Genomic DNA, 22,565 nt, shown 5'->3' with positions numbered 1-22,565 from the left:
AAGTAAGCCTCAGTGGATCCTACAGCAGCAAGATTTACCCCAATGTAATAATGATGTTTAAAATGTGGTGAAAATGTGCATTTCCACCATCTAAATCGCCACAGACATTCTGCACTTTTATGGCATTTGGTCTGTTTCTGTCTCTGCTTTTAAAATTAATGCAAGTACAACTTCATAAGAAAACTAAGAGTTGCTTTTATATTTCTTCTCAGAAAGGATAGGGGACATAATTTTAATGAAATCAAGCTAAGATACATCATACAGCAATTGGAATATATATACCAATTGGAATTCAGAGTTTCACCTTTCTCCTTCCACTTTATTTCTTCTCTTTTCCTCCCTCCCTTAAGTTTAAAATAACATTTAAATATTAGTTTTTGTTGTCAAAGAGCAGCTTATGTTGCCAATATAAGTCTCTCAGAACAAAGCGCAACCCTGTATTATTGCAGAGTAACAGCAAGGAGGTAACACACAGGTATGCACAGACCACAACATCTTCAATTCCTCCCATATGTAGTCTATCCCACAATTATCCCTCAAAATATTTGTGACAAACATGAAAAATCCTGTCTCCTTACATCCATCTGCAAAGCCTTGTTTTAATTTTGTGGCTTGGAAGGTTTGTAGCACCACATCCAGCATCCTTGTTCACTCTGCAGGCTGCAAACACCACAATTTGTGGAGAGCTTCTTAATGAGGTGATCTTCCAGAAAATCTACTGAAAAAAGTGGCATTTCCCCCTCAATCCCCTATTCTGGAGTTATCTCAGACATAACAAGATAGTAATTAAGGGGAAACTGGACATGTAAATGGTGATCCACTGGTATGACATAAAAATATGACCTACTACAGCCTAAAATAGCACTTTGTACCCTCTGAACTATAGATTTGTCTATAGATTCCTTCATAATTTTTTATAATTTTTCCCCCAAACAGATAGTAAAATTGCTTTTAAAAGGAAAAAGAGACAAAAATGTAAAAAAATTCCTAAAAATCAAACTGATCTAGCTTATGTTTGTGTGTTACTAAACAGCTCCTAAGGATGTCTGGAGCTTGATACTCCAGTACCTCCCTAATGCCATGGGAGGGATGTAAATCCTCAGCCCTCCTCCCAAAACAGTTTTATTTGGGAAACTTCACGCTCTCAGTATAAATGAAAGCATTTATTGAAATGGAAGAGAGTAACCCAGGGATCCATGGGGATATAAACCTTCACAACCTTTGCTTTCTTAGACTAATTAGCAGTTCTTAAGCTTATTAAAGGTGACAGGGATCTCTTAGGAAAATATATTACGGATTTAGGATCTCATAGGGAATTTTTTTTCTCAGAGTGCCTGTGGGCAGACTCTCACTTGTTTTTTAGTTCTTACAAAAATTTGGCATTGGTTGCTGCCTATGTCTTTTTTCAAAGATGGAATCCCTCATTTGAATCAAACTTCTAAGGCAAAGATCCATTGTGAGTGGATTTGTTGCCAGCACTCCTTAAACAGGAGCACATGAAAAACCAAGTTTTGCCTGCTGGCACTGTGCAGCAGCCAAATTGCCTTCCCAAGGCTGTGACTTGTTCAAGCTGAAACATCCACAGCGTGATGGGTGGAGATGGAGCATTAGGAAAGAGTCTGGGGAGGAGGGCAGACTTTTCCTCTGTCCAATACTCTTCCCATGGAAAGCAATCTACCCTTTGCCAAGACCTCAGGAAAAGCGTTGCTTGTTTCTTCCCAGCTTCCTTTTCATAGGAGTAAAGGAGTGCTCTGCAATGATGAAAACAAGAATGGACTGCTCCCCACAGAAGTGTGAACACTGTCCTAAGGATGAGAGTGCAGGTGAGCAACCTACACATCTACAGGCGTCTGGAGCAGAACTCAGCCCACGTCCTCAAACTGGATATACTCAGCCAACCTCCAGCAAATTGCTGCATTTCAATTTGTAGGAGAAACTGCATCCTCAGCCAGGGGTTTCTGAAGGGAAAGAATTTGTTTGTATGGATCCAAGATGAGGAAACAGCAAGTTCCTTCTATACTGCTTCATTGGGACAGTCCAGTGTTGGGTGCACAGCACAGATAATCATTTTGGCCACCAGGAATGAGGCAGACCCACTTTTCCACCTAGACATTGCCTTTATCTAAAGGAATACGCATGGATAAAGGGGAAAACCCCAACAAAACCAGAAAGATTAAAGCACAGTTTTGTGGGGCTTGTGTGTACTTTACATTGCAAACACGTCACCGCCCACAGTGTAATTTTAGCAATGCAACTGCTATCAAACATTCTTGAAAATACTGACACCTGAAGCTAGATGCAGGGCTGCCTTTTTCATTATTACTCTCAGGCAGTGCATCTGAAAGTCTGGAAAGAAGGGAAGTACTTTTTTAATTGAGAAATAAAAGACATTTCTTAAAATGTAAACAGTAAAATCAAATAGAGGCTGTATTCCCCCCTCCAAAAAAAACTCCAAAAAGCAGCCTCAGAAAAGCCAGGCATTTTATCACAAATGCATTTAAATTTATTTCCAGCAGTGAAAACAGCAAACAATTACAGAAAAAGCATCTGCTGCAGTGTATAATGTTTCAGTAATGCAACAGCTACCTTTGAGAAAAGCATTGAAAACTTCCCATAAACTCACTATTCCTATCAGAGATCCTTTCCAACTTTCTCTGCTGGCTTCAGGGAACCATATTTCTCACCTGCTGAGACTTTTCTATTAACTAGGCCAATTCTAAAATAAAGTGAACTACTATTCTTTGTACCTCCCAATTACTGGTAATTTCCATATAGTTTCATCATATCTTGCTTGATATTCTAAAATAAATGTACCAAACAAAAAAATGTAAACAAAAATAAGTATATTAAACAAAAATGTATCTATGTAAAAGATCAAGATTTAAGCCAATGAATCAAGGACTAAAATGCAAAGCTTGCCTCCAAGTTCAAAAGGGGGATCAAAACTGAGAACTGAGGGAAAGCTTTATCTGAAACCAGATTTTTATTCAGCCAGTTCTAGTGCTCATGGAAATGGCATCTGCATGTTCTTCTGCAACAACGGAAATGCAGTTCAAGTAGAAGGGAATACAGCACCCAAACTGAACTAGATTTTACCTTCTGAAGCCTATTCCAGATCTACAATCATAAAAAAAAAATTAATAAAAGGTCCTTAAAATAGAAGGAACAAGCCTAAATATTTCTGCCTTCATTTCTCCCCTCCTGAATCTGAATTATCTAATTAGTCAATGCTCAAATTACCTCATCTAACAATTACTATATCTTATGACTTATGTCATGCTACATTGTTACATGATAATGGCTTTTTAAAAAAATTATTGCTGTTTAGCATAAAATCATTGATAGTTTGGGTTGGAAGGGACCTTACAGATCATCTGGTTCCAATCCCCCTTGGGAAATGTTCCCCTAGACCAAGTTGCCTAAAGTTCCATCCCACCTGGCCTTCAACAGTTCAATACATGAAGCATCCTCATGTTTCTTTAAAACATCCTTATTTTAAAAACATTAAATTGTACAAATAATCAAACATATAATCATTTATTGGATATAAATGGAAAAAAAATCCATATAGGTTATTGTTTAAGGAAAAGAAAATCCCCTTTGTAGTCTGCATGTTTTCTCAATTCCTCAACTTTTTTCTCTGAATATTGAACTACTTGTTTTTTCCTCTTTCAAATATCATGCTCACTTCTTTCACAACGCCAACCAAAAGCCAGTTAACTGCTAGTGATGGATTACCTTATGATTACAACAAAGCAAGAGACTTACAATAACCATTTCCTTCCAGTTCCTTCAGGCCATGTAAATTTGCATGTAAATTAATAAACCAAAACGGTGGAAGCAAAACTCAAGGGAACTAAGACAATTTCCTGCAACTCCAGCAAGCTGGCTTGGCTTTTTTATTTTTTTTTTGGCCACTCTTGGACATCATGGCATCTTTCTTTCTTTCCCACTGGATGGAAAATTTTGCCAGACCCCTATTTTTCCCTTGCTGAAATAACAGCAGCGTGTTTAAGAGTTAGTGCAGAAGGGAAATCACAATTTCAGGTTTTGGCCCACAGGCTCTAAGGGCTGTGCACAACAGAATCCCACTTCCCAGGACACCAGCATCCAGTCACAGCCAAAGCCTTTGGGTCTCTGTTATTTAACACAGTATAAATATATTGGAGAGATAAAATGACTAATGAGACATCTGATAGGAAATATCACTGTTTGAAATACCACAGTAATAGGGAAAAATGAGTAAGAATAAGTGACATGAAAGGTGTCTTACCATAAATTCCAGTTGAAATACAGGGAAAGGCCTGTAAAACATATGAAAGGAAAAAAAGATCAGTGGGATTTCTGTTTACCATACTTTTTATCAAAATCAAGAGTGTTTTTAAATGCCTGTTTTTTAACACCCAGAGATTATATGTTTCAGCATTCATGGATACAGCAGTCAAATCACAGGCATTTTCATGTCATTATATGAAACATATTCCATAGGTTTTCCTCGCTGCCACATTAATAAAACTGCATTCTTTTTCACATCTTGAGCTACAAGCAACATTTGAACACAGACTCATTCTTAAAATTGCCTTTTGAGCTAAAATTTGATGCTATGAGCTAAAAATGAACACCATAAGCTACTACAGTAGCAAAAAACAAAGTCATATCATCTGGTTAGAGTTAGAAAATATTTCTTCATCAGTAAAATAAGCTTGGCCAGCTTAGACTATGTTATGCCTCTTTGCCATGTCCTCATTCACTATAATCTCATTTTTTGATTCAGTTCTTGACCTCAGTTCTTTTGGATGTGGTTTATGGTGTGACCCAACACAGCTGTACTGCTACAAGCCAAAGGTTTGCAAACTGGCACAGGGGGAGGAACTGGAAGATGCTGGTGAAAAGAAAAGAGCACATTTTTGGGGCAGCTTGGACACCAAAGAATACATATCATGCAACTAGAAATATTGCAGACACTAGAAATATTGCCAGGAAGACCAATAATTTGCATTCCTGCTAGCTCTATGTGTTGTCTTGAGATTTGCATTTCTATGAGCCAGAGTCAGATTTCCACCAGGAAAAAACAAAGCTGACGTTTCAGGAGAGAGGCAATTTTCTTGGTGTTCAGCTGATACGTGATATCGCCTTTGCCTCCCACCTGTGGACTGACAGCAGGCACAGCTCAAAGGTATGAGAGCACCTGGGACCAAAGTCTCAAATATCCACCCCGAGGCTCCCTCCAGATCCCCCAGCAATGAGTCATCATACAAAAGAAAGAAATTCTTCTTTACTTAATCACACAGGAAAACACTATTCAAAGCTAATGCTTGCTTTATATTTAACCAGGGAATTAATTAGGGAATGGTGATTAAGAAAGGAGAGGTCTAATGGAAAGAATACATCCTCCCCTCCCCTCTGAAAATACTTAACTAAAATAGAGTGGAAGAGAATTATAGTCTCATTCCTTCTCATAGCCACTACAACTTACATCCTGAAAAGTACTTAGCTTTGTAGTTTGTACCCAATAAATCACAAGAATCAGCTCTTTAAAGAAATGAAGAATAGAGTAGAAAAAAGAAAAAACAACCACCACATGGCTACAGAGCTCAGGCTGAAGAGGCAACAGATACTTCAACAATCAGAGAGAAACATAAAGGATGATTTTGTTCAGTTTAGAAAAAGATCTCAAAATTCACCACTGTTGCAGTTTCCACATGTTAAGAGGTAATTGCTCCAAATAAGTGTTTTGTTTTCTATTCTTTGCAGAATTTGAGTAACAGCATGGGACTCAGACACTCATTTGCCTCAGAAAAGGAGTAACAGAGTATTCATGGTTCCTTCTGTTACTGGCCTCACAACCAGGTAAGGGGAGAGTCCTGCAGCACCTCCAGAACTCCATCAATCCCATGGCTCCTTGGGCAACACCCCACATGGTGTCTCTGGGACACATCTCCACTGCTAACTTCAGATCCCACATGTGTGACAGAGCCACCCACCCACCTGGGGGACCTTGGGTGGGGTGGCTCTGCATCCCCCTGGCAGCAAGGAGCAGCAGCTCCCCCCAGTCACTGCAGGTTCCTCCCTTCTGCACAGGAAAGGGCTGACAGGGCTCTGAGCAAGAGCACAGATCTTTAAAGTTCTAAAACACCTCTAAGTTCACAGAGCCCTTACATGAACTTCCTTAAAGCCTTGAGAGGGACCTTGAAGGGGTCTACAAGACTGGCTGCTGCACTGTGGGGCAGGCTCAGCACACAGTGCCAACATCTGGCACCACAGCTGGATATTGGGGTGCTAGAGCCAAGCACCTGAGGGCTCCAGGGGAACAAGTTTCTGTTGTCATTACATTGCAAGGGTTCCATATTGTCAGAGTTTTGTACCTCCTTGATGTTTCTTGTAGGCAGCTCCTCTAGGCACTGACTCTTCCTTGTCCTCACAGCAGCCAACTAACTCCAGATCCCTCAATCACCCAATACACTCTTTTATAACACTCTTCTTACTGGCTACAGGTGTGGCCTGTTAACATCAGGCCTGCTCTTAATCTTTAGTAATTGGTTCAGCTGCAACTCTTTAGGGGATAAGATTGCATTCTATACCACCTTCATTTACCCAAACTGTATCCCCCTACAAGCTTCCTTCTCATTTCTGCTCAGAGAGAGGAGATGAGAACAGCATTTCCAGCTCTGCATGGTAGCCACTTGTCAAGCTTGCTCATCTCCACTCACAGAGTAACGTGTTCTGAGGCTACTCAGCAAGCTCTGGCTGGCAATTTGTGGGTTCTGTGTGTTTCTGAACACTTTAAAAATTCTTGTGTAGGCACAATCATTACCTTGCTTTCAGTTTCTGTCATGCAGCTGAATGAAACAGATCTGGAATGGAGTTACAAGACTGTATCAAATCCCATCAAGTTCCTTTGAAATATGGGTCTGTGCCATAACTCAGATGAGCTCTGCCCTCTCCCTCATTCAGAGATGATCACAGCACATAACCAGCAGATGTAATTTCATAAAATGTGACAGTGCTTTTATTCATTCAAGAAAAACCCATGCCCGAGATCACATATCAGCCCTGTTTCCTCTTGGCTCCTAGGGAGACAATTTAGTCTAGATGCCAGGTTGAAATTACTGGCAGAGCAGTAATGGGGAATTCACAGCATGGATATCAACATACTACAATATTTGGCTTATGGACAAAAGATGTTAGGGTTTCTAACCTTTTCTGTGCCTAATTAATAACAACTTAATTATGTATCTGATTTCAATTAAAAAAATCCATTTCACAGTATGTAACATTCATTTGTATTTCCACAATAAAAACATTTATCATCTTAATTTGTTAATGGTAACCACTAATTATTTATGAACTTTTAATTTATTTGCTACCAAAATAGCATATTTGCTTTATTTGGGGACTAATAAGAAATGCTACCCTGATAGCACTCAAAGCAGACGCAACTTTGAAGTTAAACACAAGTAACAAAGGCAGGAGCTTCCTACTGCTACTGTGCTTTTGCAATCATCTAGACAAAGAGGCCAAATTAAATCAGGTCTGTGAATACTGTAAGGCTGAAATTGATTTAATTCCTGTAGGAGAGAAATGTGGGCTCTCAGCCTCTGGTTCTTTTTAATCCAATGTGTCTTTACCAAGGCTGCAGCAGCAGTGCTAATTAGGATGAAATGTAATGCAGCTTTATGAGGAACATTTACAACAGTCACCATGAGGAGGCCAAGTTGGACTCTGAGACATTTCAGTAAGAAGCACCTGGGTATTTAAATGCTTAAGGGCTTATTCTACATCAAGGGGTTCTAGTTCACACTGAGCTGCAGTGTATTAATGGTTATACATGAGATGAATACAATTACTAAGTCTACATGACCAGATGCCTCCTACTGAAGCCACAGTTCCTAATTGCTTACACAGAGCAAGGACTTTCTTCAAATTAAGTGCTCAGCATTCTGAACTGGTCTCCCAGTGTCATTTCTGCCACAACCAAGCCACATGCAAGGTAAGCACTCTTCTTCCAGCACGTAACACAGCAAACAAAAATAACAAACGCAAACCCTTCTCTGATTTCACTGCATCATCTTATGAAGAGGATTAATTCTCCTGTTTGAGAGCCATTCCTTCATGCACCTTGCATTACTGATATTCTTGTTCATCAGCCTAAGCTCCTAAAAAGCTTGTGCACTTTAGATGCTTCCCAAAAAAAAACATGCTCTATGAAAACACTGAACTTCGAAAAACACGATAAAACTATAAACTTCAGGGACTATTGTACATCTTTTGCTGCACAAACTATTCACAAGGTGCCTATACACATACTTAAGATCAGCAACATCAAACACTCAAGTCAAATTTTGCTACTCTTACTAGATCAAACTAATAAACCAAATCATTTAATAAACTACTAACTATAATACTATCCTTTTGCCTTTTAAAAATCCTTCTACTGCTCTCTGGAAGAAAAATAAATTAAAATCTTATGCTATTTTCCAGCCTCTCTCCTGAAATTATTTCTCTTTTGGTCATAATTCTGAACCATAATTTAGCAAACAACAGATTTTGAAAGCAACTATCATTCAAAGAAAATTCTCTATTCATAAATAGAGAATGCCAACATAAAAATTGAAGAGAAAAAAAAAGGAATAATTGAATATGACAATATTTAAGCTCAGTTTTCATTACAGACAATACTTAGCATGTTTGTTACGTCTTCAAAGAATAAAAAAAGCAATTATCACCTCAAAAATAACCAATGTCTTGAACATAGCATGTCACATGCCAGCCTTTAGGCATTTTTACAAGCTCCCTCATTCACATGCTGGAAGGTTCCCTTCACCAGAGTCAAACATTGGGCACCCAAGCGCCAAAAATGTTGGAGGGAATTTTTTTGGGTGGAAACATAAACATTCAACTATTTCAAAGCCTAAAAGTTTACAAACCAGGTTCTCAAAGGCTGCTGACAGCTAACGAAGTGCTGGTCAAGCAACTACAGCTGAAGCTTGGATTCAGACCCAACGTGAAATATCCTGTGTTGTGGTTCAAGACTCTCCCAAAGAACAACAAGTTTAGAAAATGATATGCAGCAATAATCAAATTTAAGTCAAAAATCCAGCAGCTGTGTGGCAAACCAGTGTGTGGTGAACCTGTCACAAAGCTACTGACAGCTGATTGAAGGCACCACTATGCAGTTAGAACAACTTGCAGCAAGTGCATAAGGAAATTCAACACAGCCCAGAAAACAAACATCTGTCAGGGTTCCAGAGGACCTCCACAGGTCTCCCCTCCATGCTGGTCCCACTGCTTTAGGTAAGTGTTTACCACAACGGTTGAGGACTTCTTCGAGTTTGTTTGTTTACACAGACAGCAGCTACTGAGAGAGGCCACTTAAGAGGTTAAAATGGCTAGAAATAGTACCTTTAAAATTTCCAGTTTACCAAACTAAACAGATCAGGTGCTGCAGGGGACGATCATCCTCTGATGACCTGTTTGCTGTGTGACAATATTCTTATTGTTAAGTTATGCATCTCAGTTCACATATTGAATGTCAATTCTTTTTTTTTTTTTAACTGAAGTAATAAAAACCTTCAACCAAATGACATTTGTTCAACAATGTGTGGTGAAAAAATATTGAGGAATGACTACTAAAAATTAAAAATTCTTTTTAGCATCTGTATATTCTAACTTGACATGAATTTAAGATAGATATCTTCTTTTTTGAAGACATTGCAACCAGATGCTACAATGACCTACACGAGACAGTAAAGCATTGTGATGTGGAATTAAATTAAGATGGTTCACTACTTGAGGAAATCTCACTAAATTAGTTTTAAACATTTTTCAAATTTAGAATCTTTCAGTAATAAAAAGCAATAGCTCAATTAACTGCTGGGATAAAGGTCTGGACTGCAATTGAGTCAAAGAACCTGATTTCTCCACATACAAACTCAGTTGTGGGGTGAGGTTTCTTCTCCCTAAACTATTTGAATATTTGTAGTTAAAGTGAAAAACTTATGGGGGAACTACAAATTAACAGTTTGGTACATATTTTAAAAATCATCATATTTAGAAACACTGAGACATGAAGCCAGACTGCTCAAAGCAGGGTCACCCAGGACCAGTAAAGGCTGGAATATCTCCACAGATGGAGACACTACAATGTCTGTGGGCAGCCTCTTGTGCTGTTTGACCAACCAGAGAGTCAGTCAGTCAATTCCTGTGTTTAAACACCGGCCCTCCCAACTCTCTGCTCTCTGAACACTCCCCTGGGTGCTTTGTTCCCCATCATCTGAGTCACTAATGAAGATCTTTAATTGCACTGGTCCCACAGTCAGCCCCTGGGGTACAGGACTGGCGACTGGCTCCAGCTGGACCTTGTGCCACAGACCACCACCCTGGAAATCACAGCAACTCAGCCAGATTTTAGTCCACCTTTTGCACAGTAAAAAAAAGAATTAGAAAGAAATAATTGGGCTTATGAGACAGCATTTGCCTAGGATGTTTAGAAGCCATTGCAGTTGAAATACCAATTAAAGCAGCAAAAATGCAGATGATAAGGAAAGAATAAAATATCAAATGCAAATTTAGAACAGATTTATTTATTTTTTTTCTTTCTATACCATCCTGTGCCAAAGCAGGCTTGAAATGAATGACAAACTGATTTTGAACCACATCTGTGATGTGCTTTCAGCCCCAGCAGAGAACAGTTATGAGTTTCCTTCATGCTGAAGAGCAAGAAATTAAAAATCATTCTTCCTTTTTCAAGAACAGAAAGGAACATTCAACTAGCCTCATGGTGCTACAGAGCAGTTTCTACATTTGCCTCTATAGTCCCTGAACTCTCAGTGTCACTTTGAGAAGAAGAGCTTGAAAATGTAAATTCCTTCACAAGAACAATGCAGATACAGCCCTTACCCCTTTTTTTTTTTTTTTAATGAAGGTTATGGACTATTTCCATAGACTAATAATGCTGTTTAATCATATTAACTGAAAAACACCTGTTGTATGAAGGGATTCCATTCCTTCAGCCTGCCAAGGCACCTGCACAGAAGGCTTTGAGCATGCCTTCCCCACTGACATATTTCTACTCACAAGATCCTGCAGCATCCACAGACCTCATCTTATGTGTGTATTACTAAGAGGAAAGCTGGGATCCAGTTTCATCTCTGCTTTCCAATTCCAGGCTGGACTTCTGGCCTGAGGTTTTCTCTACAGTTAATAAAGAGGGTAATTTGACCTGGTTTAGGTCAAATGAATGGCTCTCATGGGGAGCTGTTCACTACAGAGCAAAGCTAGATTCACAAGCTAAATTTAGGTGAAACAGATCCTTCCCTCAGAAGAGGAAATCATATGTACTCACCAGAAAGATTCAGGAACACTCACTCTCTCTCTCTCCTGAGTCCTCACCACAGGAATATTATTCCATTGATTCACTTTAAAATTACTTTTAATGAAAAATGTTGAGCCAGATTTCTCCACCTTCATGAGACAAGCAGGGACTTCCAAGTTCAGCAAATCCCCTCTGTTTCTCCAAAGAGTCAATTAAGAATTACACAGAACCCTCAGTTTTGTGCATTGGTGTGAGAATCAGATGTGCTAGACTCAGGGCAGGCTCCAGGTAAGCCCAGGGAGATTTCCATCCCAGGAAATGCCAGTGCTGAGCCATACATGGTGCTCAGAGACACAGGCACTGCAAGCCTGGCCCAAGCCCACAAGATTTGGTAGGAGAGGACACACCTAATGCAGCATCAGCATTACCAGCATCCACATAATTACCTGCTAGCAATTTCTTAGTGAGCTCAATTTTAGTGTCTTGGTCCTTCATTCCAATCAATTTGTGCCACATCTACAGATCAATAGTAGCTTTACATTTATAATATTTTCGAATGAAAAGAAAAAGGAACAAGAAACCACAAGACTATATATTGATATAAAAGCTTTAGAAAGGAGATACTCAGCAACAAAAGTATTTACTGACAACAGTGACAATTACTTCATCCTTAAGACTAGGTTAGCCTGTTCTTACTGCTTCATTTAAACCAACACACTCAAGGAAATACCACTGCAACTCTACTGTGGTTTGATTCAGATCTGAGCCAACCTTGCAAGAAAAAGTTATTAAATGATATTAACACAGCAGTGAGATCATACTCTGACAAACAAGAATAATGAGGTAAATTAAGGGGAGATGGATATTGAGGCTTTCCACTAAATGTCCTTAATTTTGAAGGTTTTAGACATACCAGCTTCTGAACCCCAGTGCAATTTTAGTTTTTTACTATTTGCGATATTTATAGCTTCCATTTATATAAAGTAATTTGTAATTTTAATGCAGGTCTAATAGTTTCAACTGCCATTGACACAGACTGTAAAATGAAAAAGGGAGAATACCTTGTTGAGTGAGATGCTATTTTACATCATTCCTGCCACCCCAACCATGGCAATACAGTGGGTTCATGCCATATTTGGATTCCAACCTTGTCAACACATCAAAGATCCTCCCAGGTGAAGAGGAGCAGGGCTGTGCAATTGATCTTCCCTAACCTGTAACATCTGTGTCACTCTGGTCCAGGGTGAGCCACTGCAATGCATGTTTCTTTTTGAGAGAGGTAAGAGAGATGCCTTGAAGAAGTACACGATGATGAAAGGTATGAGACAGGCACAGACCTTGGAAAATGTCAAGGGAGATCACAGTCAAAACTGCCGTCTTTATCCAGAATAAATAACAGCAGTTGTGGATTATGTGACTGCAATTCTGTGGAGGAGGTCTGGTGACATAAATCACAGTAAAGACAACTTGAGACTCCTTTTAAAGACCAAGGAGGTTATTCATATTTTTAGCTTACATTCTCCTATTCCCAGGCACAATCCCTACAGGCATTTCTATGGCCATTGAGAGTCCCCCCAGTACACTGTTTTTACCCTCCCTATTTATTGTCTGCTGTTACCCCCACACCATCATTTTTTCCTTTCCATCCTTCTGCACTCTCCTCCCCGATCACAGATTGCCGCCATCCGCCCCGCTCCAAATTCACTGCTTCCAGTATCACTTCCCTTGCAGCTGGGGCACATCTGCTCTCAGATCCACTTTACAATTTTTCCTGAGGCTTTGCCTTGCTCTCAGCATTGCTGGAATGCCTGTGCAAGGAAAGCAGCAGCTACAGGAATCTCACCACCATCTGCGGCTTGATTCAGAGCCATTACAGGCACCGAGAAACCCTCGGCTTCAGCTGCAGTCCAAATCCTATTACCACTGGTTTTTCCTCTTTCAAACTGCTGTTGAATGACACAAATAAACAAGTTAAACTACACCAGTATTACCAAAAACAGGTCAGCAACTCTGGATACCTCATTTCTGGCACACTGGGTTTGGTTCAGAAAACACAAAACAACACACTTGCTGCCTGAAAGAAGGTTCTGGAAAAATCAGTGGCAATGTCTTCAACAGGGCACTCAGAAAATGAGGAGTCCTGAAGAGAGGCCAATCCAGGTTTGCAGGTTCTGGCACATTTCCTCATTCTGAGTAGCCCCAACAGTGTTTCTTACCAAGTTGAATGAATCTGCACAACACTTTCCTTGGCATCAGCAAATGTGTTGAGATTTGTCACAATAAAACTTCAATGTCAATGCAAAAAAGGCTGTCACACATATGGGAAAAGTAGAAAAAAAACCCCCAAAATCTTAACTAATATGTCTATTTTCTCTTAATTCCTTCAGCTTTCATTCTCTTACAGACATATATTCCTTCTCTTGAGAGGTGTTGCTGCAAAAAATACAAGGTTAACAATTTTAAATGGAACTGTGACTTTAATTTTCTATGTCCTCCTGTTTAATATAATGATCTAGACAGGGATTTTTTTTATTGAATTCAAGTAACATAATGACTTGTCAAATTCTTCCTGCTTTCAAACATTCTGTATGGAAATAACTGGTATGTATATTTTTAAAATGGCAAAAACAGCAGAAGTGAATAACAGGCATAAAGATTTTTCTCTCTTTTTAAATACATATTTCCCAAATGAAGAAAACTGCACAGTGCAATCAAAATGAAACACAAAAATATAGCTATCACTTTGATTTCCCTTTATTTTCTGGTTGAGTTAACCCCAGATGCCTTTTTCATTAAAAAGAAGAAGAAAAAATAGGCATATTGAAATCTCTGTTCTGTTGCTTTCCTTTTTTTTTTCTTTTTAAAGGAAAGACAGACATGAGAAGGTCTAAACCAGAGACACATTATTATTCAAGAAACATTGTAAGGAATAACCACTTGCATTACTAATATTTATCATTCATGTAAACTATTTACCATGAGAGACAAAAGCAGATTTTATATATATATATACATACATATACAGCTATGTTTATATCAAAAGATACCAGCTCTGGAGAACAAATATAGCACACAGAAAAGGGGAAAAGCCAACAAAAAAAACCAGCCAATACCAAAACATCCCAAATCAGGGAGGAGAATGAAGGAAATTAAGAACTTTTACCTGAAGATAGTAAAGGTTTAGCATGGTTAGATGCTTTATAGTTTCTTGTTTTCAAATACCTTGAAGAGAATTAAGAATTAACTGAAAGGCTCCATACCATGTGCCATGGTAAAGACTGTATAAAAGCAAAGGGGGAAATGTTGGTAGAGTACTAAAGCCCCAGTTCTTTTTGCTGTCTTTTCTCCAAGCACCTATTGATTTCAGTTTTCAGGGCTCTAATTGCTTCTTTTCAGACTGATTTGAAGGCATTAACATGCATAAATTTCCATTTGTGCTCTTGGGATTTGTATGGCCAACACTACTTGTTATTCTTCCACAGTCTGTTCCCCTGGTTCTTCTACTTTTAAGGTCTACTCCAACAGAAAGCTTCTGTCTTGCATTAAAATACAGTTATGAAATTCATAACTAAACAGTACTTTAAACCATATTGTTTAATCTTATGACTTTTCCTCTGACAAGTGTGAAAACGTGTGCAATATGACAGAAGGTTTGCTATAGTAATTGCATGTTGTGATTGAATGAGAGAGTAACAACCACAGAAATAACTGTCTTGCTGAAATTACTGCAGAAGGTAAGTTGCTCCTGTACAGTTTTAACTCATGCACCATCTGTTTCCACAGTCCTTTAAATGTTTCTTCAACTAGTTAAGGGATTTGATTGTTGTTCCTACAGGCATTGCCACATTTTCTCTGACCTTTTGCACATTGTACCTTGGAAAGTGCACAAATCCCTCCATCCCTTTCTCTCCTTCCTCCCCTCAAACCCTACAGACTGGGACTCATTTATCCACTGCCCACACCTGACAGACCTCCCACTCATGTTTTCTAAATTCTTCCCACATTTGCTAGCAAAGAGGAGATTACATATGGGCAAAATGCGTAGGTCCCTTTGTGTATCCAGTAGATGGAGACACAGTGTTTATTTCCCTAAAAGTTGACATTATTAAACAACATTTCAAGAACCAAGTAATATCTAAAAATTATTATTATAGTCAAGAATTACGTAGTTGTGAAAACAGAAATATATCTAAATAATAATCCCACTGTAGAGCTGAATTACAATGCTAAATCATTTGCAATATAGCACTAAGTAACACTGCATTAAACTTAACAGATAATCAAGACTAATTCTATATTAAAAAAAAACAAACATCTGAAGTTAAAATGAAAATGAACTACAAACAAAATCTCTTCATCTAAAGCATTTTCCCCTTTACACATGAGAAGAGCTAATACAACAAAACTGTTGTTGTAACACTGCACACAGTGACAATATGTTACAACAGTAATGTAGTGACAGACACCTTGAAGGAACCTCAGTTGTTGTAACTACAACTCAAACCTCCAGGTGAACAGAAAAAAAATAGGGGATATCAGATGAAACCAATGTGCTGCAAATTAAAAATGAATAAAAAGAGATTCTTCTTCACATAAAACCGTGGATGCCACAGAAATGAGAAAAGCTTAGGGGAGTGGAAAATCAATGATTTGAATTCACCTAAGAAAAAAGCCAATGAGCAATTTAAAGCATGGAGATAAAAGCTGTGGATCAAAAAGTCCCTAAGTGATGAAAAACCAGGGCTAGGGAAGTACTCTGTCAACTGCCACTAAATGTTACCCCATCCCTTCACTCCCCAAAAGCTGAGCATCAGCTTTTGGCCAAGCCAAGGCAGGGCACTAAGACACTTGGCACTTGGGCTGACCCAGCACGGCCCTTCGCACGCTCCTCAGCAAACTTGCTGCATAACTATCAAGAAAATTATGAACAAACAGGCACAATGCACAGTTTTGGGGGGTTGTTATAAGATAAAATCCCTGTGATTTTAGAATTGCATCAGGACAGCAATTGCCAAAATAGCAAATGACTGCAAGCCTCCTCTGCCCTGACCAAGACAGGGTTTTGGAGAGCAAGTCTTCCATCCCATTTGCTTCTGCAGATGTCCTTTGAGCAAAGGCTATCTTTGTATGTGAAGTTGTAAAGCCAGTGGGGGAGTTTATTGCATGATGTGCTTGTGCTTCTCTGTGGCACGAAAAAGAAATGTGTACCACACTAGCCAGTGCTAATCATACAAGGGAATACAGACCCTGCTGCTCCTTGCTGGATTTGCTGCTGCCACCAGGCAGCGTCCTCACTTCCTTTGTGAAGACTCTCCCTCTGGCCTCCTTTGTTTCTTCCCAATGTGCTGCTGTAGGAGGCTTTAGGAAATACTTCATGACTGCACAATGAACAGCTCTCTGAATCCAAAATATAAAACATTATATTGCCTTAACTTTATGACAAAAGATGTGTTTTATGCTCACCTTTCATAAACACATTGAATACAACAATGTTAATAATATCTAAAATATTTGACAAAACTCTACTTATGCTATATCTTATATTTTTTTGGTAACTCACTGTTCCATCTGAGAGCAGCATTCTCATTATAGAGCCCCCTAAGAAACATACCATCCCAAGCAATATCTTAAAAGTTGAGCTTTTGATTTGCCTTTCCAGACAGAACTGTTTTCAAGAAGTCATCCAAAATCCCTTTCAGATAATTTCTCCCCAAGGAGTTACAACTAATTAAGAGTCCATGCATGGGTTAGCAATTTACATTATTCCATTGTGGATTCTGCAATTTTTATCTAAAGTCTTTGAAGTCTATATATAATGTCAGTCATTCTGAGTCATCAGTAAATTACAATCCTCTATACTGCACTGCTGGAAACACTGTTAAATATATGGAGCAAAACTGGTCCTGACACCATTCCCCCTAATACTGCTGTTAACATCTTCCATTGAGAGAACAGCTCATTTGCTCATTTCTCATTTGCTAATTGATTTCTAATCCATAACTTCCAAAGGCTATTGATTTCTCCATCCCATGAATATTTCAGAATAAACAACACTGCTTATTTTCTCAAGAATACCCAGCAAGGGGGGAGGCTGCCACCGCAGCACAAGCCTTCATGGTTTAGTTGGTTCCAGAAAAAAAGTAGGAGACTCTCTCCAGAATGTCCAGACAAGACAGTTAAGACTTTCATCCCAGTGAAGGGGGCACACACTGCCCAGGACAGATGGGTAGAGCTGGGCAAAAATAGCAATTCTAAGTGCAGGTAGCAGCAAACAGATGGCAGGGAGGCCAATACATGTGACTTTTCAGCCAATTCTTGAGCTGTTCTAATAATAAACCAGGGAAATAGCTTGAACATTACATGCTATTGAGCAGTGGACCCTGACCTTTCTCAGTCCATACACCGCAAGCCAAGTCAGCCCTTGCCTTCCCTGGCACACAGAGCACTGTGACAGCAGCTCTGCTTTCAGCTCGCTCGAGTGACCTGTGGCCACAGGACAAGGAGCACTGCTAAAGGTTTTGGCTTTTCTTCTTAAGGAGACATTATTTTATTTTACAGATGTTTGTGACAGTAAGCTCTCCTCATAAAAATAGTGGTAAATTGACTGATGATAAATCAAAATGCTGTGGTTTTAGCTGTAGGTGGAATATATTTGGGATGATTGGGCTGGTAGTACTACAAGTGTAGCACAAAGCTTTCTCATTTCTCTCCTTCAAAATATTTCTTCAAACCTAGTGTCTAAAAAACACGACAAATGTTAAGTTGGTGTTTCACTTTGTCAAATCCTAACAGCTAACACTACCTCTTCATTGGGGTCCCTAAACAGCCACATTAAATACACCAGTAATAATAAAAGCATAAGCTATGACTGATTTGGTCTCTTCAGCTGCTGGGATCAGTCCAGATAAGCTACAAATTCTTTATGAACTAAAAAGCAGAAAATTAAAATACACAGATTAAGCTAAACCAACTTTAATACACTTCAGGATTTTGGCTACCACTTCACCTATAATTAACATTGGCATATGGTAAAACATAATATGTTTTACCATATTAGAACCAGTATGGCCTTAAGTCTAGCATTATGGCATGGAAAGAAAAGTGGCCAATCGCATATTGTGACTGAGAGAAAGTCTGTATATGATCTAGCAAAAATTGTAGTCCTTTCTCCGCAAGCCCTGAGAGTTTCCAGAGGATATGGTTATGCCATCAGTCAGGACAGTGAAGGACACCTGCCATGGATTTCCATGGACAGAAAAACCCTGAGATCTGGAAGGAAAACTGCAATGATGGAGGATGGAAGGGGAAAGGCAATGAGGATACCAGTTTTACTCTAAGAGCACCTGTAAGATCAAATTGTTTCAGAGAGCTCTTGCCTGTAGCTGCAGACACTGTAAATCATAAATTTATCATATAAGGATTTTAATGCAGCAACTCCAAGGACATACAAGTAGCAAACCTACTCAATTAAATACTAACATTTCCTTCCCACAAAACAACTTTTGTCACTACATAGAGCTGCACAGTGGGTAAAAAATTGTGTGGGTAAAAAAAGAGCGGGTGGGGGGAGAAAAGAAACTTAAATATGAGGGTGATGAGGCCCTGGCAAAGGTTGCCCAGAGAAGCTGTGGATGCCCCATCCCTGGAAGTGTCCAAGGCCAGACTGGACAGGGCTTGGAGCAACCTGGGATAATGTAAGGGGTCCTTGCCCACAGCAGGGGGTTTGGAACAAAATGATTTTTGAGGTCTCTTTGAACCCATTCTGTAATTCTATGATTTTCCTGATTGTTTTACTTTAATTTTCAGGAAGTGAAGAATACTTTTTCTCAGTATTATCTCTCATTTCCAAATGCACTTACACGATGGACTAATTCAAGTTATAGTGCAGTATCAATATTTTTCTATTGCATAATAATTTACTTCATAAAGGGCTGGAAGGTCTATTCTTTTGTATTTCATGTCAAAAAAATTACATTTTCCTATGTTGCTCCTAATTATTAGATACAAAAGGAAACTAGCAAGTAAATAAATTTTACTTAAAAAAAAAAAATACGGGGGGGGGGGGGGGGGGGGGGAAGAAAAATGAAAAGCTGTTAGGCACTCACCACCACAACCCAGATTGTATGTTTCACAGAGAAATCCACACTGTCTTAATCCTGAGTCTAGGCTAATAATTATTATGAGAATCAGCATAAATTGATCAAGCTTTGTCATCAGAAATTAGAATAAGGCATATCTTTGCCTTTAAAATGACAACAACAATCTGTTATTGTACTAGTGAGGAAGGGAAAGTACCCATATGTGACAGAGACTGGCAGTATATTTTACACAGTCTGTGCTCAGAGTCTAGTGCTGAAAGGCAATACAGCACTCAGAGGGGAACACCACATCCTTTACAGTGGAATAGGCTGTAGGATCAACAATAAAATGCCTGGAGATGTAGTAGGATGGCATTCCCAATATTTGCCTCTGCTGATATTGAGTCTGCTCTGTTGAAGCCTCATGTTCAAATTTTGCAATATTGGCTTTTGTGTAGTAGAAAGAGTGATCTCCTCAAATAAAAACAACAGGACTGCATATTGTTCTCTGTAATTGTCCCTGTGGTGGGGGTGAAGCCAATCCTGTCACACAATGGACTGTCAATGGCTTCATCTAATGTGGTCTACTCCCTTTCTGATATTACTGAAATCTTTTACTGGATCTGCCTTCTTGTCAATAGCTTTCTTTCACATAAATATGATTTTCAATTTTCATCAATATGTTCAGTTCTCTCCCAACAGAGCAAAATTGAGGAAGAAACAAAGGTGGATTATGCAAACTATATGAACATCACCTTCATGTAAGCTTTGTTCTACATCCAATCAAAATTTAAGGACAAACAGCTAATATTTTGTTAAAACATCACAATAAAATGACCAAACTGGGCAATTGGAAACGCTACAGAAAGAGAACACAGAAGTCATCACCTGAAATACTTCCAGCAGAGGTGTCTCAGACATCACTTTTCTTGTTTCAACTCAGATACATAAAAATCTGAATCTGACCCACACTGTAGTCTTTGGATAGGTCATCATTTCTCTGATTTCAAGAAAACCATATTCCTGATGCTACCAGAACTGCAGCAATAGGCTTAGTTGAACCTACTCTAATCAAGGAGCCATTTTTCTTGTGAGATAATTCTCCATATTGAATGAGCGGGGGAAATGCCAATGCTTCTCTGCTGGTCTTGGCTGGGATAGAGTTAATTTTCTTCTTAGTACCTGGACTGTGCTTTGGATTTGTTCTGTTGATAACCCAGGGATGTTTTAGTTATTGCTGGGCAGTGCTTACACAGAGCCAAGGCCTTTTGTGCTCCTCACCGCAGCAGTGAGAACGCAGGAGTGCACAAGGAGCTGGGAGGGGACACAGCCAGGACAGCTGAGCCCAGCTGGACAAAGGGATATTCCAGACCACAGGACAACATGCCTGACCTATAAAGCTGCAGGGAGAAGGAGGGTGGAGGCGATATTGGGAGTGATGACGTTTGGCTTTCCAAGTGACCATTGTGTGCCATCACGCCTTGCTTTCCTGGGGATGGCTGAACACCTCCCTGCCCACAGGAAGCTGTGAATGAATTGTTTCGATTTGCTTCTGTGCACAGCTTTTGATTTCCCTATGCCCTAGGTTGACTATATGATGCTTGTATGCCCAATTGTCTGTTCTGTTTATGCTGAATATTAAGTTTTGCACCTTTAAGACTTGTTTCAGAGAGTGAAGGGGGGAGAGAAGCAGCACTCAGTTTGTTTTCATACCCTGCACTCCCTCCTCCACATTCCTGCTCCTGGGCTGTGTTGTCTGTAGATGGACAGACAGCGGGACAGAGCTCTCCTTTGTTTTACTTTTAGCTAGCTGAGGCAAAGAAGTTCCCTGGGCTGTGGTTTTTTTTCTCTTTTCTTTGTACCTGTTTAACCTGCTCTGGCCTGAACACCAGCGGAGCACCGGCAGCTGCACCTGAGGCCCACCGGGCCGGGCCTGGCCTGGGCCGCAGCATTTCCAGCACTGAGGGACTGATCAGAGACTGAGCGAGCTGAACTACAGCCCACCAAGGGGATTTTCTCAGTTTGTCATCTCTTCTGGGGCAGCAAGGGGTTTTATTGTTTAATAAATAGGCTTTTTCCATTTTTTTCCAAGGAGGTAGTTTCTCCCAAACCGGTTGGGGGGAGGGACCAATTGAATTTGCTTTCCTAGAGGAGCCCCTTTGGGGGTTCTCTACCAAAATTTGCCCTGAACCAGGACACCCTGCTAAACTGGGCTTATCTCAACCCAGGAGTTTTTTCACTGGACTCTTCTGATTGTTTCCCCCAATGCACTAGTGAGGGAGCAGCTCTGTGGGTCTTAGCACAGGTGATGACTTTCAAGGACTGAAATATGACAAATATGCCACTCAAATGAACCTATTTGCAGCATACCACAGTAAGAGATTTTATTGGCCCTGTAAAACCTGCGAGCCCTAGGAAGGCTGCTGCATATTGACTAAGGCAATTTCTCCATCAAGGAGCTATTTACATATAAACAGGCTTTGCTATAGAAGCATGCCATGACATTAAAAATGAGGGAGGAGTGGGGGAAACAAGTGCTGTCAAGGCCACTTCCAAACTAAAGTGTTTTTGAACCTCCCAAGGTATTTCCTTTGGCAAACAAAACAATTTTTATTCAGCCATCTCTATCTCCTGCACATTTCTAGAAAGACAGGCTCTCTGAGCTACCTATTACAACATTTAGTTCCTGGGATCTACTGTAATAATATATATTACATAGTATATAGCAATAGGTCTAAAAGTGTTTTTTAGGCCTGCCAATGCATCCAAAAGTCACAAAACTCTAGAATTAAGATTGTTGCACAGTTCTTCAAGTATTTACTCTGCCTCAAATATATTTTTTTCAGTTTCATGCATTTCTTTCAGCTGAACCCTAACTCGTTCAGTTTATAAAAGCACAATTCATGTTATTGGCATGAGCTAGGTAATTCTAAGCATCTTCTGAAGGGAGTGCCCCAAGCTTCTTGGGCCTTCCCCACCCTCCAAAGTATTCCTACAGCCACAAAACACCCTCCCAGAAGAGGATTTGTGAACGTGTGGATACCTCAGTGGCATAAAGTTTACTGTGATTCTGATGGGCTCATGACTGTTTCTGCTGAAGGAGACAGAACCCCAAATACAAAGTTTTTGTTGGCTTTGAGCTGGCTGTACTATGGGGGACAAATTTTAATCCA

The 22,565-nt window shown here is 39.6% G+C and overlaps 1 protein-coding gene across 4 annotated transcripts in view; it reads right to left on the bottom strand.

The window, feature by feature from the left end:
• Positions 1–22,565, bottom strand: part of MACROD2 (mono-ADP ribosylhydrolase 2) — an 850,020-nt gene that overhangs the window by 272,123 nt on the left and 555,332 nt on the right. For all 4 annotated transcript variants that reach the window (XM_063152547.1, XM_063152548.1, XM_063152546.1 and 1 more), the window contains one exon: positions 4,274–4,304. In XM_063152547.1, the coding sequence (XP_063008617.1) occupies positions 4,274–4,304 (31 nt within the window). The remainder of the gene's footprint in view (positions 1–4,273; positions 4,305–22,565) is intronic.

This window comes from Melospiza melodia, chromosome 3, assembly GCF_035770615.1.
Source record: "Melospiza melodia melodia isolate bMelMel2 chromosome 3, bMelMel2.pri, whole genome shotgun sequence".
Taxonomy (NCBI): domain Eukaryota; kingdom Metazoa; phylum Chordata; class Aves; order Passeriformes; family Passerellidae; genus Melospiza; species Melospiza melodia.
The sequence above is the reverse complement of the archived record's forward strand: the minus strand, read 5'-3'. Positions and strand labels throughout refer to the sequence as shown.